The sequence below is a fragment of the Antedon bifida genome, chromosome 7, assembly GCF_963402885.1.
Source record: "Antedon bifida chromosome 7, ecAntBifi1.1, whole genome shotgun sequence".
In the NCBI taxonomy this organism is placed as follows: domain Eukaryota; kingdom Metazoa; phylum Echinodermata; class Crinoidea; order Comatulida; family Antedonidae; genus Antedon; species Antedon bifida.
Window position 1 is genome coordinate 15,167,272 of NC_136232.1, and position 25,905 is coordinate 15,193,176.

Consider the following 25,905-nt stretch of genomic DNA (forward strand, 5'->3'; position numbering starts at 1 on the left):
TTTCCTTTTAAATTTTTATACAGATTTCAATAAACCCTTAATTTTGATATATAGCCGGCACAAACATTTTTTGCTTAGAGCACACTTTTCATTTCATTTAAAAAATGTATAGTTGGTGTCAAAATACTCGGAAGATACATATTTCTATTCACTTTAATAGACAACTTTTGCCAAAAATGATCTTGGTCAAGAAAATGGCCATATCAATATCAGCAACCAGAAAGTTATAATTTTAGTCTCAAATTACTCGCAATATATTTATATTTCCTCTCTAATACAACAGAAATACACAAACTGTTAAAAAAACACCTTATTTTGACATTTAACCTAGCTGTTACAAACATTTTTGCGTGGAGTACACTTACATTTTTAATAATTTTTATTATAATAATTAATACCGAATATTGTCTTGCTTATTGTAATTGTAATATTTATTAATATCAAAATAAACTCTTATTGATATCACTCTAATGAACAAGTGCCAAAAGACATATCATGACCACTGATCAAGAAAATGGCCATACAAATATTTAGCAACCAGGTCACAAAGTGATAGTTTTGGTCTCAAATTACTAGGAATGAATATGACGAAATAACAAGTTATGAAAAAATGGAGCCTTTCATGTATCGCATGATAAATTGAAACGCGTTGCCCACGATACACCATAACCATATACGGTAGGCTACTCCAGGCCCGTAAACTAGTTTTTATAGAGGTTTTCGAATTTGGAAGCCTTTGATGGACCAACCAATTACGATTAATTGTATGTGTATTCAATTCCAAATACACCGGCTCTGGTGGATGATGTGGCGACTAGGAGGGAATTCTCAGCCTCAGCCCCCGATTGAGTAAGGATATTTTGAAAATGGGCCTATAAAATTAAGTTATGTAAAAATCGTATCAAAGTTCCAGCTTGGATAAAACCTTAAAAAGATGGGCCTATTTGAATCTGAAATATACACATAGGTCGAGCCAATTTCAATGGTAGGGTCGGTTAAGTGAGGTGTCTTCTGCACCACCTCAGTCCCACCATGGTTGGGGCTGATTTTAATTAAAACTAGTATCCTAAATATAGGTTTGTGAATAAAGATTACTATGCAACTAATTTACATATTTTTGTTTCTTTGTACTAAAAAGATTCAATATAACTAAGTATGTTGCATCAAACAGCTTATTGTAATGGAGGAAACACTGAAACATCTGACCAAAACAAACCTAAGTTCTTTAGAATTGTTAAATTAATAATATTTAGTTTTAATTAAAATCACATATACTGAGTAGTATGAATGATGTTTAAGGTGCGAGGTCATAACAAACATGGTAATAAGCTTCTTAATTAGTATTAGTTATAATAATAATTTAAACTTTCAAAATTTGGTTTATCCGGTTCACTTTTAAGTTGGTTTAAAGAAGCTATTTAACGTATACAATTGTTTTTTTTTATTTATTTACTTTTTAAATGTTTTATTTTACTTATGTCTTTTTACTTATTTTATATTCTTACTATGTATATCTTACTCGTCATACTTGATTATGTTTATGTATCTTTTCTGGTGGGTAAGCCTTAAAGTTCTTTGAACTTATTTGCCCACCAGCCACACATCTTTCTTATATATAAATATGTTTATTGTTACTTAATTATCATATTCATTTTGTGTAGAAAATCAATAAAAACAAACAAACTAAAAGACAACAACGTGTTGTCACTGGGGGAGAGACATCTGATTGGCTCTCTGTGTTATCGGGTGTTCCACAGGGCTCGATCCTGAGCCCTCTTTTATTTAATTTATTTATCAACTATCTTCCTTTAAAATTTAATCATTCCTAGTCTCTTTTGTTTGCTGACGATCTGAAATTGATTACCACTCCACAGGATGCTTTTTCACTTCAGGAGGATCTGGATGGTCTCGTGGAATGGACGGAGAAGTGGGGGCTAAAACTGAATGCTAATAAATGCAAAATTAATACTTATCTATAACACTTAAAAAAAGGCCTGTGCTATTAAATTATAATTTGAATGGGCATGATCTTGAGATGGTTTATGTACAGAAAGATTTAGGTATTTTTTATTTATAGTAAATTAAATTTTTGTTCACATATTAATCATGTGTTGGCAAAAGCTAATAGAATGATGGGCTTGATATGGAGAGATATTAGGTTTATGAATGACGGCAGGGCACTTTTATCTTTATACAAATCTATTATACGTCCTCACCTTGAATATTGTTCCGTAATTTCAATTCAATTTCTCAATGTCAGGTCCGTGGAATCGACGCTGTTTAACGGAAATTCATGTTCCTGTCTTATAACTGTGTTAATTTTGCCTTTCCATTGATTCTGTCAGCAATCGTCGAACGATATCTGATATGGTTTTTTTTATATAATATTTTAAATTCTAAATATGACTGTTCATTAATTTCGCTATTTAGTTTAAATGTCCCTGGTCGTACACGTAATAGACATTTATTGCATATTCCTTTTAGCCGTGTCGACTGTGCAGGAAAGGAATTTTTCATAGACTACCATATACATTTAATAATCTAAATTACAATCATATTGATATTTTTAATGATAAGCTTGGTTATTTCATGGAGGAAATATACAGTATATTTCCTCCATGGTTATTTTAAGAGGAAGATTCACTTCTTGAACAGCCTGCATAACCTGTTTGATTAATATACATTTTAAATTGAAATTGTTTATGGCATGCTGATCTATGTTTTTATATTTATATATATAAAAACATAGATCAGCATGCCGTAAACAATTTCAATATATTATATTTATATATATATTTATATCTCTATTTTGTTGTTAACCGTTTTCGATGTTGTATTGTTTTATTTTTCAAACCTGTTAGTGGCGGTATTTATCGCTGTTGGATTTAATTGAATAAAATAAAATAAAATGATTATAAGTGATTTCAACATAAAGGAGGACGAGTAAATAAACAATCTTCTTTATAACATAATATATAGTCATACTACGATTACTTTGATTTGTTTTTATTGTTCAACTTGGTTTAAAAATATGTAACAGCATACTGTATAGCAATTGTCATTCATTTACCGGAGTTCTTTAAAATTGTTAAACAGTGATTAGTTTAGATTGTAATTATTATACTTTTGCAAATTGGGACATAGAAACATTTACTGATTTAGATATTTTGTGGGAATCTTGGAAGAAAATTGTTATAGATGCAGCAAAGAATGGCATAGGAACTAAACAAATAAATAAAAAACAAAAACACTGGTTTGATAATGAAATAAAAGTTGCAATCCTAGAGAGAAGAAAAGCTGCAAGAGAACATAGATACAGTATTAAAACTAGTTTGAATAAAGACCACAGTGAAAGGTTATGGCAAAAGTACCAAGAAAAACGAATCTATCTAATTTGATCTTTATTAATTTGCAGTATAATTTTTATTTTTTAACTACTGTACCTTCACACGCGCGGTCCGTTCCTAAAATAAACTAGGTATCCAAGGCAGAGATTTGTACCGAAGTTTTTCCATTGTGCTCGCCTATGTCAGAATTAACCATAATTTATATATAGATATAAAAGTCAGCAGGTTCGAAATTGATCCACAGCAGCATTTCCAAGAATTATACGCTGGCGTATATCGTTGTCACTATATAAAATTGAAGCTAGTGCTTTGTGTTTACGCCACGTTTCTTCTTTAAACATTGCTTTATCATCACTTATTGTTAGGGTTAAATTCTGTCTTTGATTTATTTATATATAGGTTTCATTCATTAAATATAGATTTCACAGTAGGGCGTATGTCCTTAAGATTGTTTTCGTTAGTATCAAGGAGGTCAATATTATCTGCATATTTAAATTCCATATAGGCTACCTGCCATATAGATATTGGTGGATTTGGCCTACATGTTAAAATTGAATTAGGGCACCGCCTAAAAGTAAGATTAAATACCTTCTCTGATACACTATCTCCTTGGAAACTGCCAATTGTACTTTCAAATTCAGATGACAATGTATTATAAATTCTTACTCTTAATATTCTTATTAATCTTGCATCGTCACATGAGCAACCTGCCTCAATCTAATAATAGTACTTCTAGTGTCGAAAGCTGAAATCATGTTACGTCTTATTTTAAAAAAGTCCAATTATTTCTCAACCACAATAGATGTCTAAATGCGTTGAGCCTATACAATATCTGAGCAGCTTCGACCAGATCTATAGGCAGATTGCACGACAATTGCATTAAATAACTACCCTAAACAATAAAACAGAAATGAATAGCTATTCTTATATAATTTTGACCAATATTATATTTATAATGGCCCTTTTTCATGAAATTATCTCATTTTTACAGAAAAATTGATTCTGGCCCAATTTCTAAATAGAAAAAAAAATACAGTAGCTAGGGATGTTGTTTTCTAACCAATTTAACCAAGCTCATAAAAATACATCGCGAGAGAAAACCAGGGAGAGCTTCATGTATTTTTCATTACTTTATGTCAACTTATTTTTATTCTATCTTTAAATAAATGTGACTTATTGCATACACAATTTCTGAGCAAAATTAAAAACCAAGCTCTCACACAAAAAAAAAAAAATATATCAAATAATAAACCACGAAAAACACCCAAAATAATATAGTTCGGTATTTTATACTTTCGTTAGTGTCTGCGCGCATAATCTAATTTCGACTTACCACCATACACCATGTGTACTTTTTTGTGTTGATTTCAAGTCCGTAAGCAGCTGTAGTTTTATTATTCCAAAACTTCAAATCTTAATTCTATAAATTACCAATTCACATTTTATGATTGAAATGTTTTAAACTATTTGAAAGTTATAACAATCAAACAATCAATGGCCGTAAATAGTTCCGATTTTTATTCTTGACAATTTAAACAAAAAATAATTTTTGTCGGAGTAGGCCTACTTTTATTAGGGAAGAGTGCGCTTTATTATACTTACAGTACTCATCCCATGCGAATTAGTATATAACAAGGCAGAAACTGCTACAGTAGTATTAATAATTGGTGTAATCATACAATATTCCCGTTTTAATAAGCTAGGTAGTACGAACGATTTTCATTGTTACAGAAGCGCGGTGAAATTTGAAAATGAAATAATACTTTTTAACTTTAATTAGTTATATGATAACATCACAACATCCGATATTGATCGGTTATATTGAAGTGAGATGCGCTCTTTTGAATGTGATTATGACATGACAAGAGGAAAAAAATCGTAATTCAGGAGGCCACATGATGGCGTCATACCATTTTGTACGTCGTGTACAGAACTCATTGAGGAGCTGTAAGAGATTCAAACGGTGCATGTGTGTCGTTATTTGAGATTTAGATTTTAGAGTTCATGGAAATGAAAGCATCACGTAGGGCATGAAGAATAAATAATGGCTGTAAAAATAAACTTTTTGCGTTACCTACGTTCTATGCGCACAAAAAAATCATATACAATTCAACAGCTTCCAGACCACGTTTTAATCATGAGTATCACATTTTATTCTGAAGAGCTATAACAGATTGAAATTTATTGTAAAGATGAAAATAAGTGACCCACCTAATGCAAATTTGTTGACATGATGTCATCAAAATTAAAATGTGTGTAACTCATGCATGGAAAATTGAGGTAGGCCTACGTATAAGCATGGAGAAAGAACTTTATTTCTCCATGGTATACTAAGCGAGATGTGCTCTAGTAAATGTGATGAGCTATGATGAAAGAGACAACAATCCTATTTTTTTTCAGAAATATAATTCAAGTGAAAAAACATGATTTTTACCTTCCGTACGCGTAAAAAAATGCGCATGCGTGGGAATTTTTTATATGCGCAAAATGGCATGAATCATGTACAAAATTATTTTTGCGCATATTGAGATTTTTTAAATGAGTGTGCGCGCGTAACTTTGTGTAAAACACGCTATTTTTAATCCGCAGAAAGTTGGACCTTGAAAATGACTGTTCTGTGATCAGTCATTGAAATTCATGAAATAAGTAAGTCATGTTGCGCAATTCTGAATTAAAACATTAAAAAAAATAGGTGGTGCACAACTTCACGTGACAAAGTTATGAAATATTATGTTTGCACGTTTTAAAGATACGTGTCCAAAAAAAGGGACAGAAAGAATGAATAATACAGAACTAGATTTGAACTTGTCATCGGGTTATATTGTGTTATATACAGTTTAGCATAGATGAAATTACGAGACCCATCTTTGAATCAAATTTTTAACATGTTGACATAAAAATGTAATATGAAATATGAATTTTAGATCATCTAATGAAAATTTGAAGAATTTTGGGCACGAAAAAACGAGATACGCTCTCTTAAACGGATAAGTGCGGATAACTAATATTCTAAATTCTGTTCTGCTCAAAGACTGAGAAGTGAAAAGTCTGTGTCCAAAACGACTGAGACAATAAATGGCTTTTGTAACCCTTTTGCTATTGATGATAAAAATAAGATGTATGTTTTGTCATCCGGTGCACCAGCTGCAGCTGACGTAGAAAAAGATGTGTTAAGGGCGGAAACAGTGTGAAAGGAAACGAAAGATACTTTTATCACTGAAAGTTTGAAAAAGAAATTTCTTTGAGCCGATCAAAAGACTAAAACTTATGGCAAATATGCACAAAAAGGTAAAGGTTAAAACTTCCACTAACAAACTTATTGAATACAAGCAGCAAGGAAACATTGCATTCCAGTTACTAATTCATTCGCAAAATGTAGATGGCCAAAAACATGATCTTTGTGATTTGCTATACCCACTAACTCCTGTACCCTATAGTATCGGGACAGCAGATGGTTTCCTTGCCAAGACAAACAAAGCAAAAGGTTTCCATTACCTAACGAAAGAAGTTGAGGATGTGTTACCACCAGACGATAAAACCATACTAATTGAAGATGGTAATGCACTTTTTTATGAACAGATAGCAGATAAACTGTTCAACCTTATGCTAAAAAAGCATGTGGTGATATTCAGTACATATACTGTATGTTCAGTACATATACTGTATGTACAACAATGATTCTGTTAAGGCAGCTGAACGTAAGAGAAGAGGTTGTGCATAGAAATTAATTATCAGTGGAGAAAAAAATAAAAAACAAAACGATTGGAAAGCATTTGTTACAAAACAACTTATTCAGGTATTGCATTCCACATGGAGTAGCAACTCATTTGCATTCTTATTTGTGACAGAAAAGCACATCAGATAATATCAGACGGTAGTACTATATCAACAACCGAGCTGATCAACCTTCAATCTAGTCAAGAAGAGACAGACTTGAGAGTGATATTATATTGTTTTTATGGAAGAGAGAGGGGCTTTAAATATGCTAGAATTAGGAGTCCTGACAGTGACATTTTCTTTATTTTGCTGCATCATGCCATTCAGTTATCTGGAATACAAATTATCTTTGAGACTGGAACAGGCAACATAAGAAGATGTATCAATATTTCGAAGATTGCAGACGAGTACACACATCAGTACTGTTCAGCATTATTGGGTCTACACGCATTTACAGGGTGTGATAGTACAAGTGCCTTCAACGGAATTGGTAAATAAAACTCATTCAAAAAATACCTAATTTTCAGAGGGCATTGCCAAGCTTGGAGACAACTGGGATGGGAAACCAGGATTGAGGAGTGTAAATGAGATGAGGTATTCTCGTTTAAAAGAGAAATGCAGATTGGATGGAGGTTTGCTGGTTTATTGATGGATTTTACAAACGTAAAATCCATCAACAAATTTTTATATTTCAACATTGCCCCCATGTAAAAACTGTTTAAAGAACACATAAAGAGAGCCAACTATCAAGTTGCAATATGGAAACACACTAACATAGCAAAACCTATAATTCCATCACCAACAATTAATCATGGGTGGACTGCAACAGAAAATGGATCAGAGCCACAATGGACATCTAACGACGAAATTTTCCCACAAAACCTAGTTGATATTCTTGATAAACTTGATGATCCAAAATTCCACGAAGATGATGAGGAGAGTAATTCTGATGAAAGTGAACTTTCTTACAGTGAAGATAGTGATTCAGATGAAGATTAATTTAGGTATTTTATTTATACATTTACGTGTTTGGTAATACAGTACCTTCTTTTTTAACCTTTTGACATGATGTGACGTCATTAATTATCCAATTACACTAAATTTAACATAAAAATGTAAAACAGACATTACCCTACATACTAATATCTATTTGTAAAGATTTGACCAAGGAACCCCTACCCCAAAAATGTACAGAAAATAATGAAACTGATTGTTTTGTTAAGTTGTGTACATATTTATAGCTATATACATGTACCTAAAAATGGTTATATGAATCAGAATGTATATACCTATCATATATGCATCATTTTAGCCAATTTTTAAACAATAATGTTGGCATATTTAAAACATATGTTTGTAGATACCATCATTTTTCCATTTTCAAAAAAGATGTGACCTTTTGCAATGTCATTAATTATTTAATTACCACATATTTTATATAAAATTGTAGAGCAGACAATACTCTATACATTCATACCAAGAATGAATGATTTGTTCAAGGAAAACTGTACTTATGGCTATTTGTAACTAAATTGGTAACAGATCTGAAATTAAATCGTTTTAAAAAATCTGTTAAAACCCCATCTCGGGAATGAGGATATTTGATGTTAACATCTATTTTTTAGTTTGCAGGGGGACCCTCCCAGCCCATGGACTCCCTCCCAGCCCATCGACTATTAGGGCCGAAGTTCACAAAATTTATCTGAATAGGTTCATGTTCTATCGAACCATGAAAGAATTAGTGTAATTCATAATTTTTTGTTTTTTTGTGATGGAATAGATGTTGAATCAACCGCTGGCACACTCAAAAGTGTTCCCGTCCCCTTAGTAGATGTGTCCCAAAGGAGGCTGTTATACTCTATTGATATAAATGTAATTTAGAGTATTATATCAATACAAGATACAAACAAATAACATAAAAAACATAGAAAATGTAGTTGACCATATACCTTGTATGTACAGTATATCTATTTACACTTAAATTAAACACTTTTACCCACACATTGAAAACCTTATTCTATGATACACTACAGTAAGCCTATTGACATGAATATAAGATAATACATAAAGCTGAAACGATTCCAAAATGGAATGAAACCTACTTTATCCGTTTAAAAAATGCCAAATGATGTAAAATGTACAAAAATCCACTTCTTAATTTAATAAATGATTTACTGGTATGGTAAACTACAGTAGTTTTGAAATCAAATAACATTTCAGTCTCACAAAAAGGCAAATAACAATAATAATAATTTTCATATAGCGCATTATAAAGCAGGTTCTCAATGCATTGTATATAATTTGAAGTAAGCAATTAAAGTCAATGACAATTAACATGATTAACTGACTTCATCTAGAACAATAGATTAATGTCACCAAGTCAACAATTTACAAATTAAAATCAAGCAATTCAGTTTCATGACAGTGTAGGCCTAAGCAATCACATAATATATTGGGAAGATCTGAAGTTTTGCTACCTGTACATGCTAATATCAATTAGCATTTGTTTTTTAGAGACAGAAGATGGAATGGAAAGGTAATTTATACAAAACATTTATTTGCGGATGTATATTGTCCAGCATAATGTACACCATTTAATTTATTATTAGGACTATATTTGGTTAATATAATGTTTGTCCTTCATCTACCGTTCTGAAACAAAGCTCCCCAATGTTTATGGACAGCAGGTAGTTTTTAACATGTATTTATTGTTACATTATTCTATCATTTATTTATTTTATGCTACACACAAAAAAGCTTGCTCTTATTTTAGGCCGGTAAGAAACATGAAATAACAAAAATTGAGCCGAATCGATAGCCTCATACTAAGCCTATGTTCTAAGTCTGTGATATGACAATTCATACTTCATACCCAATTAGTATTTACAGATAACAAGTAAAATGTAAATAATGTGTTGTCAACTGCAACAACTACTAGTGATTGCATTCTTTGATTACACATTATTATAAAACCCTAGTAGATCATTTTATAGGAGAATTGTGGGTCATATATTAAATAAATGTTCTATTGCACTGTTACACAGTGAGCAGCCACACAGAGGCTGATGATGTTCAATCAACCTGTAATGTGTTACACAGTGAGCAGCCACACAGAGGCTGATGATGTTCAATCAACCTGTATTAATGTGTTACACAGTGAGCAGCCACACAGAGGCTGATGATGTTCAATCAACCTGTAATGTGTTACACAGTGAGCAGCCACACAGAGGCTGATGATGTTCAATCAACCTGTATTAATGTGTTACACAGTGAGCAGCCACACAGAGGCTGATGATGTTCAATCAACCTGTATTAATGTGTTACACAGTGAGCAGCCACACAGAGGCTGATGATGTTCAATCAACCTGTAATGTGTTACACAGTGAGCAGCCACACAGAGGCTGATGATGTTCAATCAACCTGTAATGTGTTACACAGTGAGCAGCCACACAGAGGCTGATGATGTTCAATCAACCTGTAATGTGTTACACAGTGAGCAGCCACACAGAGGCTGATGATGTTCAATCAACCTGTAATGTGTTACACAGTGAGCAGCCGCACAGAGGCTGATGATGTTCAATCAACCTGTAATGTGTTACACAGTGAGCAGCCACACAGAGGCTGATGATGTTCAATCAACCTGTAATGTGTTACACAGTGAGCAGCCACACAGAGGCTGATGATGTTCAATCAACCTGTAATGTGTTACACAGTGAGCAGCCACACAGAGGCTGATGATGTTCAATCAACCTGTAATGTGTTACACAGTGAGCAGCCACACAGAGGCTGATGATGTTCAATCAACCTCTCGTTATGGTAGGTGTGTTGTAAAACAAAAATTGAATGTTTTATATTCATATTCATCAAATGGAAAAACATAATTTCATTCGGTAAAAGATTATTTGTACCATTACACTCACAAACATTCATTATTTGTATTCTATATAGTGTTAGAATTTAATTTATGCTAGCTGAAAAAAAAATGTTGTTAAATTGATGTAACATGGGTTTAAGTAAAAATAAGACATGATAAAAAATGATTATAAAAACCCTGTTAAATTTTATATAAAAGCCTCAAAATGGTTAAGTACAATGGCAAGTCTACATTTTGGCAATAATTTGCATACTCTCCATACACAAACTGTATTTGATAAATAAAAATATTAAGGCCAGTTGCCACTGAACATTATATATGAAATGAACTGCGATTGAGCATGTGAAGAACAATTCAGTTTGAATATCTTCAATGTGGTGAATTCAAAGATTGAAAAAGCTGTGTCCATAAATTTGCGCTAAAGTTGAAAATCTGAAGCTTATATTGTTAAAAAAAAAGTTTTTTAAAAATATTTTACACCATCTAAACTAAAAATATGCAAGTGTAATTGAGACTAAATGTACATAAATATATTATAGGCAATAGTGCTTAAAGACCAATTTTACTAGTAATAGCTATTTCTCCATCATATTAACATACATGCCAACACTCCCGGGAGACTCCCATATATTGGACTCGTCTTCCGGCCTAAAATTGTTCTCCCGGTTTTCCACATTTTCTCACAGATTACAAAGATAACTGAATTTTGATGTAAATGTGTGGTTTTCTGCATTAAAATATAACAAAAAGGTGTACACACAAGCAAAATTATGATATTTAAGCCATTGTACGACCGTCTGCGGTAATAATTTTCTGATTTTTTTCTCAGCGGAAAGGAGATTTCCTCTCACATTTTTAAAACTTCAGATGATGGCATGTATGTATTAAATCTTATTGAATAATTACCCAAACCGACATTAAAACACACACAAATCCTGATTCATTCACATATGAAAATAAAGTTCAAATTGTGAGTAAAATATCTACTAAGATAAACCCATAATGATGGCCTCTTAACTGCAGATTTACAAAGTGATAACATCTAAATCTTAAATCATGCAACACATCCATTGCAAAGCATCACACCCTGACATGGGCTATGCATATCATGTAACAGCAAAGGTTGTACTATTTAAGAAAGGCACACTTTCTATTCTGTCAAAAAATTCAATGCAATATATACAAATCAACATTTTGATTAATGCAGTAATTGTAATCTCATAAGCAAAATTCATTTTAAAGATACTTAAAGTATGATTTGCGTGATTCAAGATTACCATGTTCAAATATTTATAATCAAGATTTATCATCATTATTATTAATTATTATTATTATATTATTATTATTATTATTATTATTAATATTCTTCAACTATACCCTAGGACCAATTTTTCACAATTGAATACACAATCACCAACATCCTTTTCTGTTTTCAATACTGGAATATTTTCTTATTGAATTGCTTGGGTCAGCTCCACTGGTGTTGTACGTGTGCCTGAAATACTTGTTGGTGGCTGAAAAAGTCCACCGGTCTTTATGATTTTTGTCAATGGCAATTGTTCACTTATGTCATGTGGACGTTTTTGCAATCTGGTCCGTCTATATAAAAAAAAAAGTAATAACATTATGTGAAATCTGGCTTCTGTCAATATATACGTGGAAATTTATTTTATGTAAGCCAAAAAGTAGATGGTTGCCTCAAAACATATAACAGGAAGACCTGTACATTCAAAGAACATAAAAATCAGATGCAACAGACCAAAATAAGGGTGGTGGTGGACCAGATCCTCACACAAGGGTGCACAACATATATCAGCAGTTATGGATCACGTGGTAAAATTCAATCATACCCTAGATTGGCACACACATTACAGAAAACCACAAAATAAAGACAAATTATAGCAATCTGGATAAACAAACAATGACAATAATATAAACTGTGAAGAATTTCACATGACTTACAAATATTTAAATTTTTTTATGACGTTATTATGTCAAAATATTTGAATAACATAGGTCACTTAAATTCATCTTTACAGTAAATTTCAATCTGTTATAGTTCTTTAGAATAAAAAGTGATGTTCATGAATAAGAACATATCAAATTGTAGATACGAATTCATGTAACAATTTTGCCAATCGGATGTAATTGTGACGTCATCATATTGCCAGTTTGATTTTGCATCATAGTTCATCACATTTAAAAGAGCGTGCATCTATATTCTACATATTTAAGTCTATGTATTCACATGCTAATATGTTGTTCCTCAGATTATTTTCTTCCGAAATTCCTATCTTCGTGTTTCATTTTGATGACGTCATCATGTTAAAAATTGGAATAAAAGGCTGGCCCCGTAATTTCACCTATGCTACACTGTATATAGTATGTATACAGTATATACTGTGTATTCTGTATTATATAGAGAGCACACTAAACAACATTTTATTTTCTTCAGGTCATAATGGCATAATCTTTTTTCTGTGCGCAATATTCTAACGTACGTGATGTTTGTTGTCATCAAAGTGACGAGTTCATGTCTAGTTCTTATTTCTTTCCCAGAATTTGTTTGCATGTGTATCTCTAATTTTTGTGAACAGAACATCGTATAACTTTTTCAGAAGATTGACCTTAAACTGTAGATGTGCAGGAAACTTTGTTATAAGACCTTAGAGTTGCGCAACGTAAGTTACACACGATTTTATAAAATTTGATAAAAAAATTATTTTTCAATGAAACTTTACGAAAGTGTATTTCATAATATGGGGCAACTTTTGATACAATGAAAATGACGTGCTACGCAAAAAATTACGCGAGTACGCATATTTGAAATTTCAGATAATTATCTTCAAAAATTGCTATCTTTATTTTACATTTTAATGACTGTATCATGTTAAAAATTGGAATAAAAGATGGGTCTCGTAATTTCATATGCTACAATGTATATAACATAATTATACAGTGTTTTTTTAACAATGCTTTATGACACAAAATTGGAAAAATTCAGCCCTGTAAACATATTTAATTCCATGTCATAGAATGGCATAATAATTGTCGGCATTTGCGGGGATAACCCGAACTCGTCAAAGTGACGAGTTCATAACTAGTGATTCTTCCATTTGTTTTGTAGCCTTACTGATTGATCAAAAGTGGGTGAATCGCAAAAGAAAAACGAAAATATATTTATAGCTACTGCTTAAATTATTAGAACCGACTTTTCACGTTTTTAATCATTTAAAGGCAAAAAAGGTTATCGCAATATGACCATATAGTATTTATTTTTACATTAAATGTACCTTAAAAAAATGTAGGGAATGTTATAAATAAACATCAAATCTTGTATTTCCAATCAATAAAAACAGCCACCGCTGCAGGAGACATGGCTAATTGCCTTCTTGGATGGAAGACCAGAGAGTGATAGTTTAATGATAGGTAAAGGGAATCGGACTGGGTTCTCTCTGTTCCATACTGAGTTGGGTTGATGACTTAATAGTCACTCCATAGCTGGCTGGAATGAACTGCGCCTTGAGTGGTCTGTATTCAGGCTCACCACTCAAGTACTCTATCACCCAGGTAGAAACATGATAAAAACTGAAAAGTTGCGTGGATGGGAATGTCAAATGTCGGCAGTACTGTATTGAATGTTTTCAACAGTGATACAAAAAGACGAAATGTAAACAAATTATCAACTTACATTAATGAAGTGTTATTATGTATGCCAGCATTGAGAGGCAACTCTTCTTGAGTGACATCATTTAACTCAGCCAATAGGGATGGAATCTCTACCAAAGGACTTCCTAAACGGAAACATATCATTTTCTCTGTCTGTAATGCTGAAATAGATCTCAATGTTGTCATTTTCATAAGAAGACGAGGAAATGTATGATTGGTTTTCATCTCCCGTCTTGTAACTTCTCGTCGTAAACATTCTATAAACTTCTCCTGTTGTAATTCAATTTGTCTTGCATCTTTTAATCCAGCACGATCTGTGTAAAAGCAAATTGTTTAGATAAATTGTTAAGAAATACCAATAGAGTAAATTCACTATTTTGGAGAAAGGAAATGATTCTCTAGCATCAGCCTAGATATGGCTCATATGGCAGCATGCTTATTCAATCATTTAAGTCTATAAAAAAAAACTTAAATCAGTAAATCAAGTAGTATATTATTTATTATTCAGGTGTATACATATATTTGCATTTCCATTCTTTGTGGAATACATGTATGATTGATGGAGTAAGAGCAGTTTTCTGTTTGGGCTCATGCCTATTACTTGCTCCTGGCAACGTACTTTTAAGAACTTTTTCCGAATAAATATTATTATTATTATCAATAGTTGTTTCCGGTTAAGCACATGGATTTTTTTCACATACAAAAAATTCTACACTGACAAGTTTTTTTGGGGGATTTCCTCATCAGAAATTTCATTTATAATGTGTATGTACTTTTATATTATAAGTAAAGGCACGTCACAATATTTTTGTTAACATTATGTATGTAGCAGATCGAAAGTTTTTTTCCGCTTTGGCGCTATATTCAAATCAGTTGGTGGCATGTGTTGCAATGTAAATCTAATTTGCATACCATGCATCTTTAGCAAATCAATACATTTGTATAAACGTATATTAAAAATAGTATTTTTTTAAAGAAAATCGTCTTCAACATTATGATGCTGTACTCGAGCTGTTCAATCGGTTTTCAGCTATTAAAAACAATTATCGTAGAAGGAGATAGGTAAATGCAAAGCATCCTCGTATTATTTTGTACGGGTATTTTTCAAGATGGACATCAATTAGACAGTCTATACCACGATTGGAAAACACCCCTATTTGGGGCAAATCATTGAACCTAAATTTGTTTTAATTATCAATAACTAATTATCTAATTCAATTTAATTAGTAAGCAGGGTTACATCAGGTGGTAAAATTACCGAAAGTACAAACCAACCTTATATACCATCGAGTAAAACACGCAATTTACCAAATTTTGCCCTTATGGTAATCCATGGCGTTAAAAGTCAACATGTTCAGACACAATGATCAACATTCCAATGCCTTGCGTTTAAAACTGGTGAAGAAGTGACATTTTTCACCATGCCTCATGTGCAGGGAATACTAGTTCCGAAAATGGAACAGTTCACTGCAGGGGTATCCAATCAGAATTTAACACACTAATACATGCATACCATGCACATTGCCTGGGCGACGGTAATTTAGTAAGCTGAGAACAAGCCCCCCTACAAGCAAAATGGTAAACACTTTTTTATTCGGTAGGGATTACTTTTTTGAGTGGTTGGTCTTGTTTGGCTCTTCACTCGACAGCCACACAAAGTCAAATAAAACAATGTGGTTTAACAAACAGAAATATAAATTAGCTTCAATTCAATACTAAATTAGCAAGATTTTGATAATGAGAAAGACAGACAAAAATTGACATTTGAGGCGGATGTACATAATAATAACCAATTTACATATCAACATAAAGAGTATTTAAAGTCTGATACCATGTAACAAAAATTACTCCACCGCTTATTATGGCTGCCGTGCAATCGTGTTTTGAAAATGGGTAGGTGTTTTCTCAAAGTTAATTTTAGTGCACAGATTTCGGGTCGCTACCTTTTGTGCCTCCTTTTAAACTCGAGTTTTCTATTAAAATATTTAATAAACATAGATTAAAAATATATTAAAAAAATCCCATGTTTCGCATTTTTTTTACGAAATCCGGTAGATAGGTTAATTATTGGTTCATACTATCAATATGGACACTATATTAGGTCTGGACTGTAAATATTTTACTATTTGAAAGGAACTAATCTGGTTACAAACAACTGTCAAAATGGTACATGTCGAAACATCAACATACCCCACGCATCACAGTAGCGCGTAGAGCGATGGCTTGGAGCGTCGTGCATCGGTCACACTAGCTAGGCTGCCAAAGCATTACAAAAGTTTTTGTGGATTGGAATGTTTGTTTGTTATCTGAATAAAAAATAATGGTGTTATTTTGAATATGAAGTCTTCAAATTTATTATTTATTATTGTATGCAATAATTGTTTCGGTGTTTTACTAAGTGACCTATTTTCACACAACAGACCTTTGGAAATGGTATGGATATTATCATCAGTTTACTAGTCTAGTGTACTAGGCTAGGTCTAGTTCCAGACCAACTTTAGGCCTGGTTGACTAGGCCTGGTGTCTTTACTATGTGGATTTTGGCAAAACTTTGACGTATTAGATTTATGATTTATGAATGATTTACTTTGTTGATCTCACCGGGCGATATTTTCATACATATTGTGATGTCTTGCACAAAATCGTGAATATCTCGACTTTCTTTTTGTAGAAATTATACAAAATCCTCACAACTTTTTTTTATAAATATGCTTCTAAATATACAAAAACAATTGTTAAAGTGAAAATAAATTCACAACAGTGTTCGAAACGCGACAGGCGTGTTGAATGAATCTAGGCCAATTTAATTTTTTAAATTTCTGTCTCTAGTAAAAAAAGTTATGGTTAATTATGTGACATGCTTTTTAGGCCCTGGGAAAGCAAAATAAACTTAGGGGTCAATGGGGTAAGAGAGTAACTGGTATATGGAAACATGGAAAAAACATGCAGTACCAAAAAATAACTGTGAAATTTAGTTGATATTCTTAAGAAAGTTCTGTGGGACTGTAATGGTAATTGAAGTAAAGTGAAAAAAGCAATTCAAATGAGGAATCATAATACAAATTGTAATATCCTGCATTTTGAGGACTTTAAGAAAATACAATTAAAAACTGCATATGTTTTCCATACATTTATAGCTACTGTATAAAAATGTAACACTATAAAAAAACTAAAAATTTAATTAAAAATAAATTAAATGAACATACCACCACTCATTATAACAACTGCAGAAAACAAGGCTATTTCCATGTCGCTTAAATTCAATAATTTGAAAGAAGTACTGAACTCGAAGACACGTCGCCAGAGGTCAGCCATTCCCATCTTATCCAACTGTTCATGTGTAAATACAACATTTTCTCTAATACCAATAGTGTCATCTGAATCGCTGATCATGCGTGAAATGTAAATTAGCCAGATTTCAAAAAAGCTCTGTTTTAATAATGTCATTTGGTCATCCTATGAATAAAAATTGTAATTGTTATAGATATTGTCCCCATGAAAGAATAATTTGGTAACATTTTTTGTTGAGTATGCCATTTTAATGTCGCATAATAATAAAAAACTACAAAATGGCCTATTCAAAGTCTGATTTAATTAATCTTAATTTTTTATGTTCTCGGAGGCAACATTCTTGGCGGGATCCCGGTCAGGAACGGGAATACCGACCATTCTCCCGTCGGGACAGGATACCGGGTAAAAATCTCTTAAAAAATCCTGGTTGTCTGTGAGATTCTTGGCAGGATCCCGGTCAGGAACGGGAATACCGACCATTTTCCCATCAGGACGGGATCCATATAGGGAACATAAAAAATCTTAGTTTTTCTAAGGCTTCTCAAATATTAATAGATACACTTGCCAAGACAGAAGTTTATCGAAAATAGTGTTGCTGTGGAAACGGCCGATACGTACTGTGTAGTCGAGAGCAAAATACACAAGGTCCATTACATACAGTAGCATGTCTTCAAGCTCGAGCGACAGTCAAGCGGTATTTTCTATTCGTAAACAACATTGTGTGAAAACGGCCAATTCTTTTAACTTTTAAACTTAGCTGCGTGCCAATCACAATAGCACAACCAGTGTTTTGGCTATCCGTTCAAAGCTGGCCGGCAAGATGTTGTCACCAGTCTCAATATTACTTCATGTTATAAAAATGTTCTATGTTGTTAAGTCATATGTATATTTTTTAGGCGAGGTTGGAAAAAATATATTAAAACCGTTGATTTTTACAGGGGAAAAACATTTAGGATAGTAAAGTAACGATCCCAAAACCACCACCAGGTTTGGACGCTGTTGGACACCGGAACTTTTCATGCTTACAGTAGCTATGTGTATGTTGGGGGCGGAGCTATCGGGAAACGGAATAAACACGTCCAGACGGTCGACTTGCGGACGAAATCAAACGGCATATTTTCAGGGAACAATAGAAAATGCATCTCTGTGGTTTGGAATGGCGCCTAATGGGTGATGACACAGCTTTCTGTTAAAAGCCCAGCATCAAGAATATTTAGCATAATGCTCACAGACATGATTTTATAAGTACCAAACGAAATGATTAATTAAATTAATGAAAGTTAAAACAGTTGATAAATCAATCATTTTAGTAAGGTTTAAAGTAAGAAGGAAGAAAATCGGAAATTACCTGTAATAAAGACTGAAATCCAGGTAAACATTTTGCAAATTCTATAATTCTTTGTACACAGGGAGTAATAGCTTCACAAAATAGTTTCCAAATAGTTTTCTTTTCAGAAGATCTTTCTTCTAATGACAAGACGCATCCATCTATTTTTGGTAAGGACATCTTAGATTTGTCAGAAAATTTGCTCTGAGGAAGAAATTATTTAAAATAAAGTAATTACATCATAATGCACAACCGTACAAAAAAAACTGGCATGACAAACATTTTAATTAAACATGCATTAAAAATAATTATTGCTTTTTAACACTAATATAAATATGACTCTGCATTTAATTATATTGATTCTTAAACTTATTATTTGGTCAAGATACAATTTTAGTGATGTGCAAAGTAAATAAAATTCGGAATTGTTGCAATCAAGGTTTGATTTTGAAAATAATTAATTCAAAAACTCTTAATTAAATTATGATTTATGACCTTTAATTTTTTAAAAAGAAATGCTTATAATTATTTTTATAACATATGCTATTAAAAAGGAACTTACAAGGTACTCTTGTTTTGCTTGCAACAGTCTATCCGTGTGCTTGTGAGTGTAAAGACAAGTAACTTCATGAGCCTGAAGTACTTTCTGGCTAAGCGTAAACAATTCAATTTCGCGTTGTTCGCGAGCCTCTTTCTCTTCTTGTGTTTCAGGTCGTGATCGTAAACGTGTTATCTCATCTTTGTGGTGTTGCTTGATTTGTTTTGAGTAACGCCCAATTCGTACAGCTAAACAAAATTTATATTTATCATTAAAAGCGTACAGACAAACTGATATTTCTTTCATTATGGGGCTATTATAAAAACGTATGGATTACAGTGGTAAAAAAATAATAAAAATTTTATCAATTATTTATAAAAACTAGAATTTTATTCATCAATCTCATGAATTATAGGTGATCTGAAAGTGAAAAGATCACAAAATAAGTAATTGTATTTTTAAAATTGTATCAATTATTGTAGCTAAACAGTGTCCTCTGATACATGCCCACAAAGTGAATGCAAGGCACTCCACACACAATACAGACATGATAAAATGTACGCGCCTTGAGCACTCTGGAGTGGTATGTGTTCTATATAAATCCATATTATTATTTAGTATTTATAAAAGCTTAAGATGGATTACGTACTGAAACAAATGCAAAGTCTGTTTAAATAACAAAAAATACAACACACATTGGGAAAATAAATATTTACAAAGTGCATATAATATTTATAAATCCTGTCCAAAATAAAGTTGGATACGGAAAGAAATGGAATCAAAAGTCAAATTTAACATACTATTTATTTACCTCTGCCAAGGAGGTAAATGTAATTCTGGACCACTTCTTAAGGAATTGCATGTTTTTGCATACCCTTGTATTAGTCGAAACGAGCGATACTTTGACCTTGAAATTGACCCAGTGGAACACACTCAATTTTTAGGAAATTATTACAAAATATATATCTCTACGTGTCAACTACAACATAATACAAACATTGGAGTGGTTAACGTCAAATTAATCTACATATACAGGTATATATGTATGTCAACTTCAATTGACTTTTAATCACCATAAATTACCCATCAAATTTCACCAAAATTGAAGGAGGTTTAAGGTGATCCGAGATGGAATGGCCTTTGTAAAATACTTGTCTAACACAACTTAATTAGTAGGCCTAGCATGGTAGTAGACGCTATACATATTTTTAGTATTGCCATCAGAAAGTTTCAACTTTTATTTTATACCTTGTATGTATGATACGAAGGTCAGGAAGATTCTTTATATTAATATAACATCAAGAAAACTGTTTTTAAGCACAAAATTCATCTGCATAGTTGGGGTATTGCTAAACCCAGAAAACCTCCAAAAAAACATAGTAAACCCCATCGAACCAACATAAAAGTTCATTTCTTCTAGCAGGGCTAATAACCAACCTGAATCTAATCTATATGTATTTAACCTAAAGATTTCAATTTCTTATGCTCATTTATGGAGGGTTTACCGCTTATAATGTTGTCATAGCGACGTTTAACATCCGAGTTATTTTGAGACACTGGAATACACTCGATGAGGATCTCCTTTAGAGAATACTGCCAATGGAAGCATTCAACCATACCATTCGCGCATGGGTGATATGATATCGTACGGATATGCTTTAGTGCCAAGTATACTTGTAACTTCTTTGAACAAACCAGACGCAAATTAACGTCCACGATCATTTGTAAATGTAGAAGAAATACCAAAATTTTAAATCCAATTAGAAACGAAAGCTTTTGCTACGGTTTGTTCTGTAATGTCCAGTATTTGTACCCCAACAGGCCATCTAGTAAATCTATCTACACATGTCAGTAAATATGAAAATCTATCAGATTTTGGTAGGGTCTATATGTATATGGCGCATCAGTGGTTGCGAATGTTCCAATTTGATACAAGGTGTGCCGATGAATTTCAGACCGCTGACATGGAATGCATGATTGTACCCATGTATGTATGTTCTTCCTCATGCCTGGCCAAACAAATCTATTGCCTATTAAACACTGAGATGCTTGCACACCTGGATGCGATAAACCATGAAGTTGATCAAACGTGCGTTGAATAGGTAACATAAAACTCTTAATTAGAATAATAAAACTATTTATTGACAATAATCGCCTAGGCCTACATCCATATAAAAATAGATAATAGCCCAAAATATACAATACAATACAATTTGTAATGTTGTTGTAAAGTGTTTTTGACTTGTCTATTTTACTACAGAATAAACAAACACTGCAGCTATTCCAGAAAACTTTACGTTTAGTGAATATTAAAATCGTTTTTATTCCAATTACGATGGTCCTGTGTGTAAAATGGAAATAACCTCACAAAATTGTAAATTTTTTTTTATTTCCGCGCGTAGAGCGCAAGACATCTAGCGCGTTGACCAATAACATTTGTTATTGCGATGATGCGCCATAGCAGCACACGCAGTTCGCTGTTCCAGAACAGAATTTTTTCTGAAATGATGTCATAGAAATTATCAAAGTTTTCATTGGTTCTTTCTTCAAACTCCGCCCTAAAACTTTCATATTTGGATGAGCTTTATTTTGATGCGACTTTTCAATATTATGCAGCGAAATGGCGAACAAAATGTCGTAAAACTCACTTCGGGAGTTTAAATCAGGTAGACGTATTCTTAAATAGTGAAATTTTTCGAAAATACAAAAACATGTAATCTGCAAGGGTAGTCGATTTGGACGTATTTTGGGTGATTACATAAATTTTGAAAAGTCGACAAAGAGAGGGTTTTGCCAGATCGGGTCACATATAACAAAGTTTCTTGCATATCTACAGTTAGAGGTCAATCTTCTGACACAGTTATACAATATTATGTTGGCAAGAGTAAGAGATACACTGCAAACAAAATTCGTAGAAAGAAACAAGAATAAGATAGGGGGAAAAAAAAGATCCTGATTATGGATGGATGGATGGAATTATGAGGGAGAGTAAATTAATTTTGGTTTCAGTTATCAAAAAATATACAGAATATGATAGCTTAACAAAGAATAACAGAGAAAAGATTAAAATTTAACAATTTAAAAAGACTTACAATCTTTTGACATGCCAACTGCTAGGCATTTTTTAAATCTACAGTGTTGGCATCGGTTTCTGTTGATTCTTTCTATTGGACAGTTACCAGCAAAATGACATTTGTACTCAATCTTTTTCTGTATACTACGCCGGAAGAAGCCCTGTAGGAAATAAAACATATTTTTTATATTGTTAGCAGTCATCAACAGGACAGTATGGACATTTTTTTTTTATCTAAGAAAAAGTGGTGTCCTGTTATTTGATTGCCTTGGTGAAATTATGCAACAAACGTTATTCAAATATTTAGGCATGATGACCTCATAAAATGAAAATGTTGGACATCTAAAATTTAAGAAAAAATCAGTGATTTAACAAAATGGCATAGTACTAGTGAGTTGTGCTTACCTTGCAACCTTCACATGCCATAACACCATAATGAAACCCAGATGACTTGTCACCACATACTTTACACGGCAAACATAAGTCTTCATTCAATTTGCTTAACTGTTTATCATCGTGTTGCTGTGATTGGATTATCTCCATATTTATTCCTTGAGAATCTAAAGGAAATATTTAAAGCATAACTGATTTTATTTTTTAAGATAAATTATTATAACCATGTATGTGCTTCTCAACTTGTTGCAAAAAACAATCCACCTTGTCAAGTTCAACAGTAAAGGCTAAAGCATTTCAGTTTTTGAAACTCATTTATTTAATGTTTTCATGTTCATGGGGGTTAGGGGCAGGGGGGTGAGAGGATGTAGATGAATAAGGTAATGGATGTTGCAATCATATTCAGAAACAATAGGCTGAGAACCAGAAGACAACCAAAACAAATTGTGTTCTATGCTCACGCTAGCCATTTGTGTTTTCGCAAATGGCGATTGGAGTTTGTCAATTGGCAAACAAATACAGTATATTCGCAAAACTGGTGAAAATTATTTTTCTTTAAAAACTCAAAATTTCAATTATACCGGAGAGTAGTTGGAAATCGCGTTATCTGTAAATATACAAGTGCCCAACTAAGGAGAATTTATTTTGTGAATCACTATTATTATGTGTTTAGCTGCTGATTCCGTGAATATCGTGCAATAACTAACATGCTGCATGAACATTCTGATGCCGAGTGTACATCGTTTATTATGGTTTGGTTATGTTATGGTGTGGATGTTTTTGTGACAGAGAAAATCAAAAACATTCAACCATAGAGATCTCTATGATTCAACACTTGAGTGAATATGAAGAAAATAAAACACACAAACAAAACCATTTGTTATTTTATATTTTTTTATGAAATACTTGCGCATGCTGATAAAAGTTTGTCGCTTTGAAACACTTTTTCCTGAGATTTTTCATCGCTTGGATCCAGAGGAACGGCCGACGGCATGGATGCCGCCAAATTTGTTGTTATTGCAAGACGCCGTCAATTAGTAATAATTATTGTTTCGGATTGGTCCTTTTGATTCACATGACCAATATTTGCTGCAAAGTTATGAGGTATTGGTTTATGCATGCATCGCGGAAATCAATAAATAGTTCGATTGTTTAAAGGTAATTCACTATACTTTGGACGAATAGATTTGTGTGAACTTTTGGCTATGTCTTAATTCATAAATATACAAAATATAAAAAAATCGCCGAATCCATCGTTTGACGGAACGCAACTGAAAGATACAGATTACACCTAAATTACCAAACGGACTACCGACGCCAGAAACAAAGGAGTTATTTTAATGAACACAATTCATTATTGAAATAAAAAACTATAACAAATAATAGTAACAGTAGAATATAAATAAATTAGGCCGGATATTTATTCTTGTTCGAGTGCGTCGACTGTTTGTGCTGTACTATCATCATGAATATTCATTTTCTTACTTATGAATAATCAATTTTCTAACGCAATTACTGAAATCCACAAGATTATGCATAATAGAACCTCCGGAACAACCGCAGTAAACATTGTGTTAACTGTGTTACACGGAGTAATATAATTTTGAGACAGCCACTTACAATTCAGGTTAAGACAAGAATTATGAAATAAATTTTTAAAAGGGTTTTAAAAAATCCCATACAAATCATAAAGAGTACATCTAATAAATTATTTTTCACTTGCCAAAAAATAAACTGAAAAATTTTTTATTGATAGTAAAGTGCAATGTCTGTGACAAATGTAATATCATACTTTAGGGTTGGGTAAAAACGGTTCAGCTACTGTGATTAAGTTCACTTAGTTTGACCCTGGTCTCGCCAATTTCATTTAAAAAAAATTATGTTTATTGAAATAGACCGAATAAATAATGAAATGAACTCTTACAACACTAAATTGACAATCGCCTATTCTGAAATCACACAAATGATTTCACCATGTGCGTCACCAATTTGGTGAAGGACGACAACATTTTTCGCCAAATTGATTTCCCCAATCGCTGTTGGCGAATCACTCATGCTAATGCATGGGGTACTTAGGCAGAGGGTAGAAGCATGTTTAAAGTATTGGGTATAAACAGTTTCTTACATGCCATGCTTCTTAAGTGGTAAATAATCATTTTGAAACCTGAGCTGTACTGACAAGATCTAATAAGATAAAAGTTGGATAAAAGTACAGTATATGTACCTATTGCTTGATCCATTCTTTAACTTCTTTTATTTTAGTCACTTGGATTTAGTAGTTTGAGGGCAGTGTGTCCTTTTCCTGAAAATAAAAAAAAACATTTTTTTGAATAAAGGCAAAAACTATTAAAGTTTCCTTGGCCTCCCTAGTCTAGCGAAACAAAAATTACTGAAAGACATATATTAGAATAATATAACATAAAAATTACGAACTGCATCTTATTTAGCAATATACTAGCTATGTAGTTTTCGTTTTTTCATTAACCCACATCGTCTCGCCGTCACACAGACCTCATTTAAAAGGAGCGATCTGAGGAGATCAAAAAGCATGGCGAATTGGCAAACCACTATCGCTCATGCTGAATGAGGTAGAGGGTAGAAGCATGTTTAAAGTATTGGATATAAACAGTTTCTTGCATGCCGTTCTTCTTAAGTGATAAATAATCATTTTGAAAC

General features: G+C 32.6%; 1 protein-coding gene across 1 annotated transcript in view; it reads right to left on the reverse strand.

The window, feature by feature from the left end:
• Positions 1-8,055: 8,055 nt before the first annotated feature.
• LOC144847480 (thyroid hormone receptor beta-like) overlaps positions 8,056-25,905 on the reverse strand; it is a 33,065-nt gene continuing 15,215 nt past the window's right edge. Inside the window, exons 2-9 of the mRNA XM_078703866.1 lie at positions 25,454-25,531; positions 23,242-23,396; positions 22,856-22,997; positions 19,788-20,011; positions 19,247-19,429; positions 17,814-18,063; positions 14,630-14,921; positions 8,056-12,537 (exon numbers count right to left, since the gene is read on the reverse strand). Of these exons, the coding sequence (XP_078559992.1) occupies positions 12,390-12,537; positions 14,630-14,921; positions 17,814-18,063; positions 19,247-19,429; positions 19,788-20,011; positions 22,856-22,997; positions 23,242-23,396; positions 25,454-25,469 (1,410 nt within the window). The 5' untranslated portion in view covers positions 25,470-25,531 and the 3' untranslated portion in view covers positions 8,056-12,389. The remainder of the gene's footprint in view (positions 12,538-14,629; positions 14,922-17,813; positions 18,064-19,246; positions 19,430-19,787; positions 20,012-22,855; positions 22,998-23,241; positions 23,397-25,453; positions 25,532-25,905) is intronic.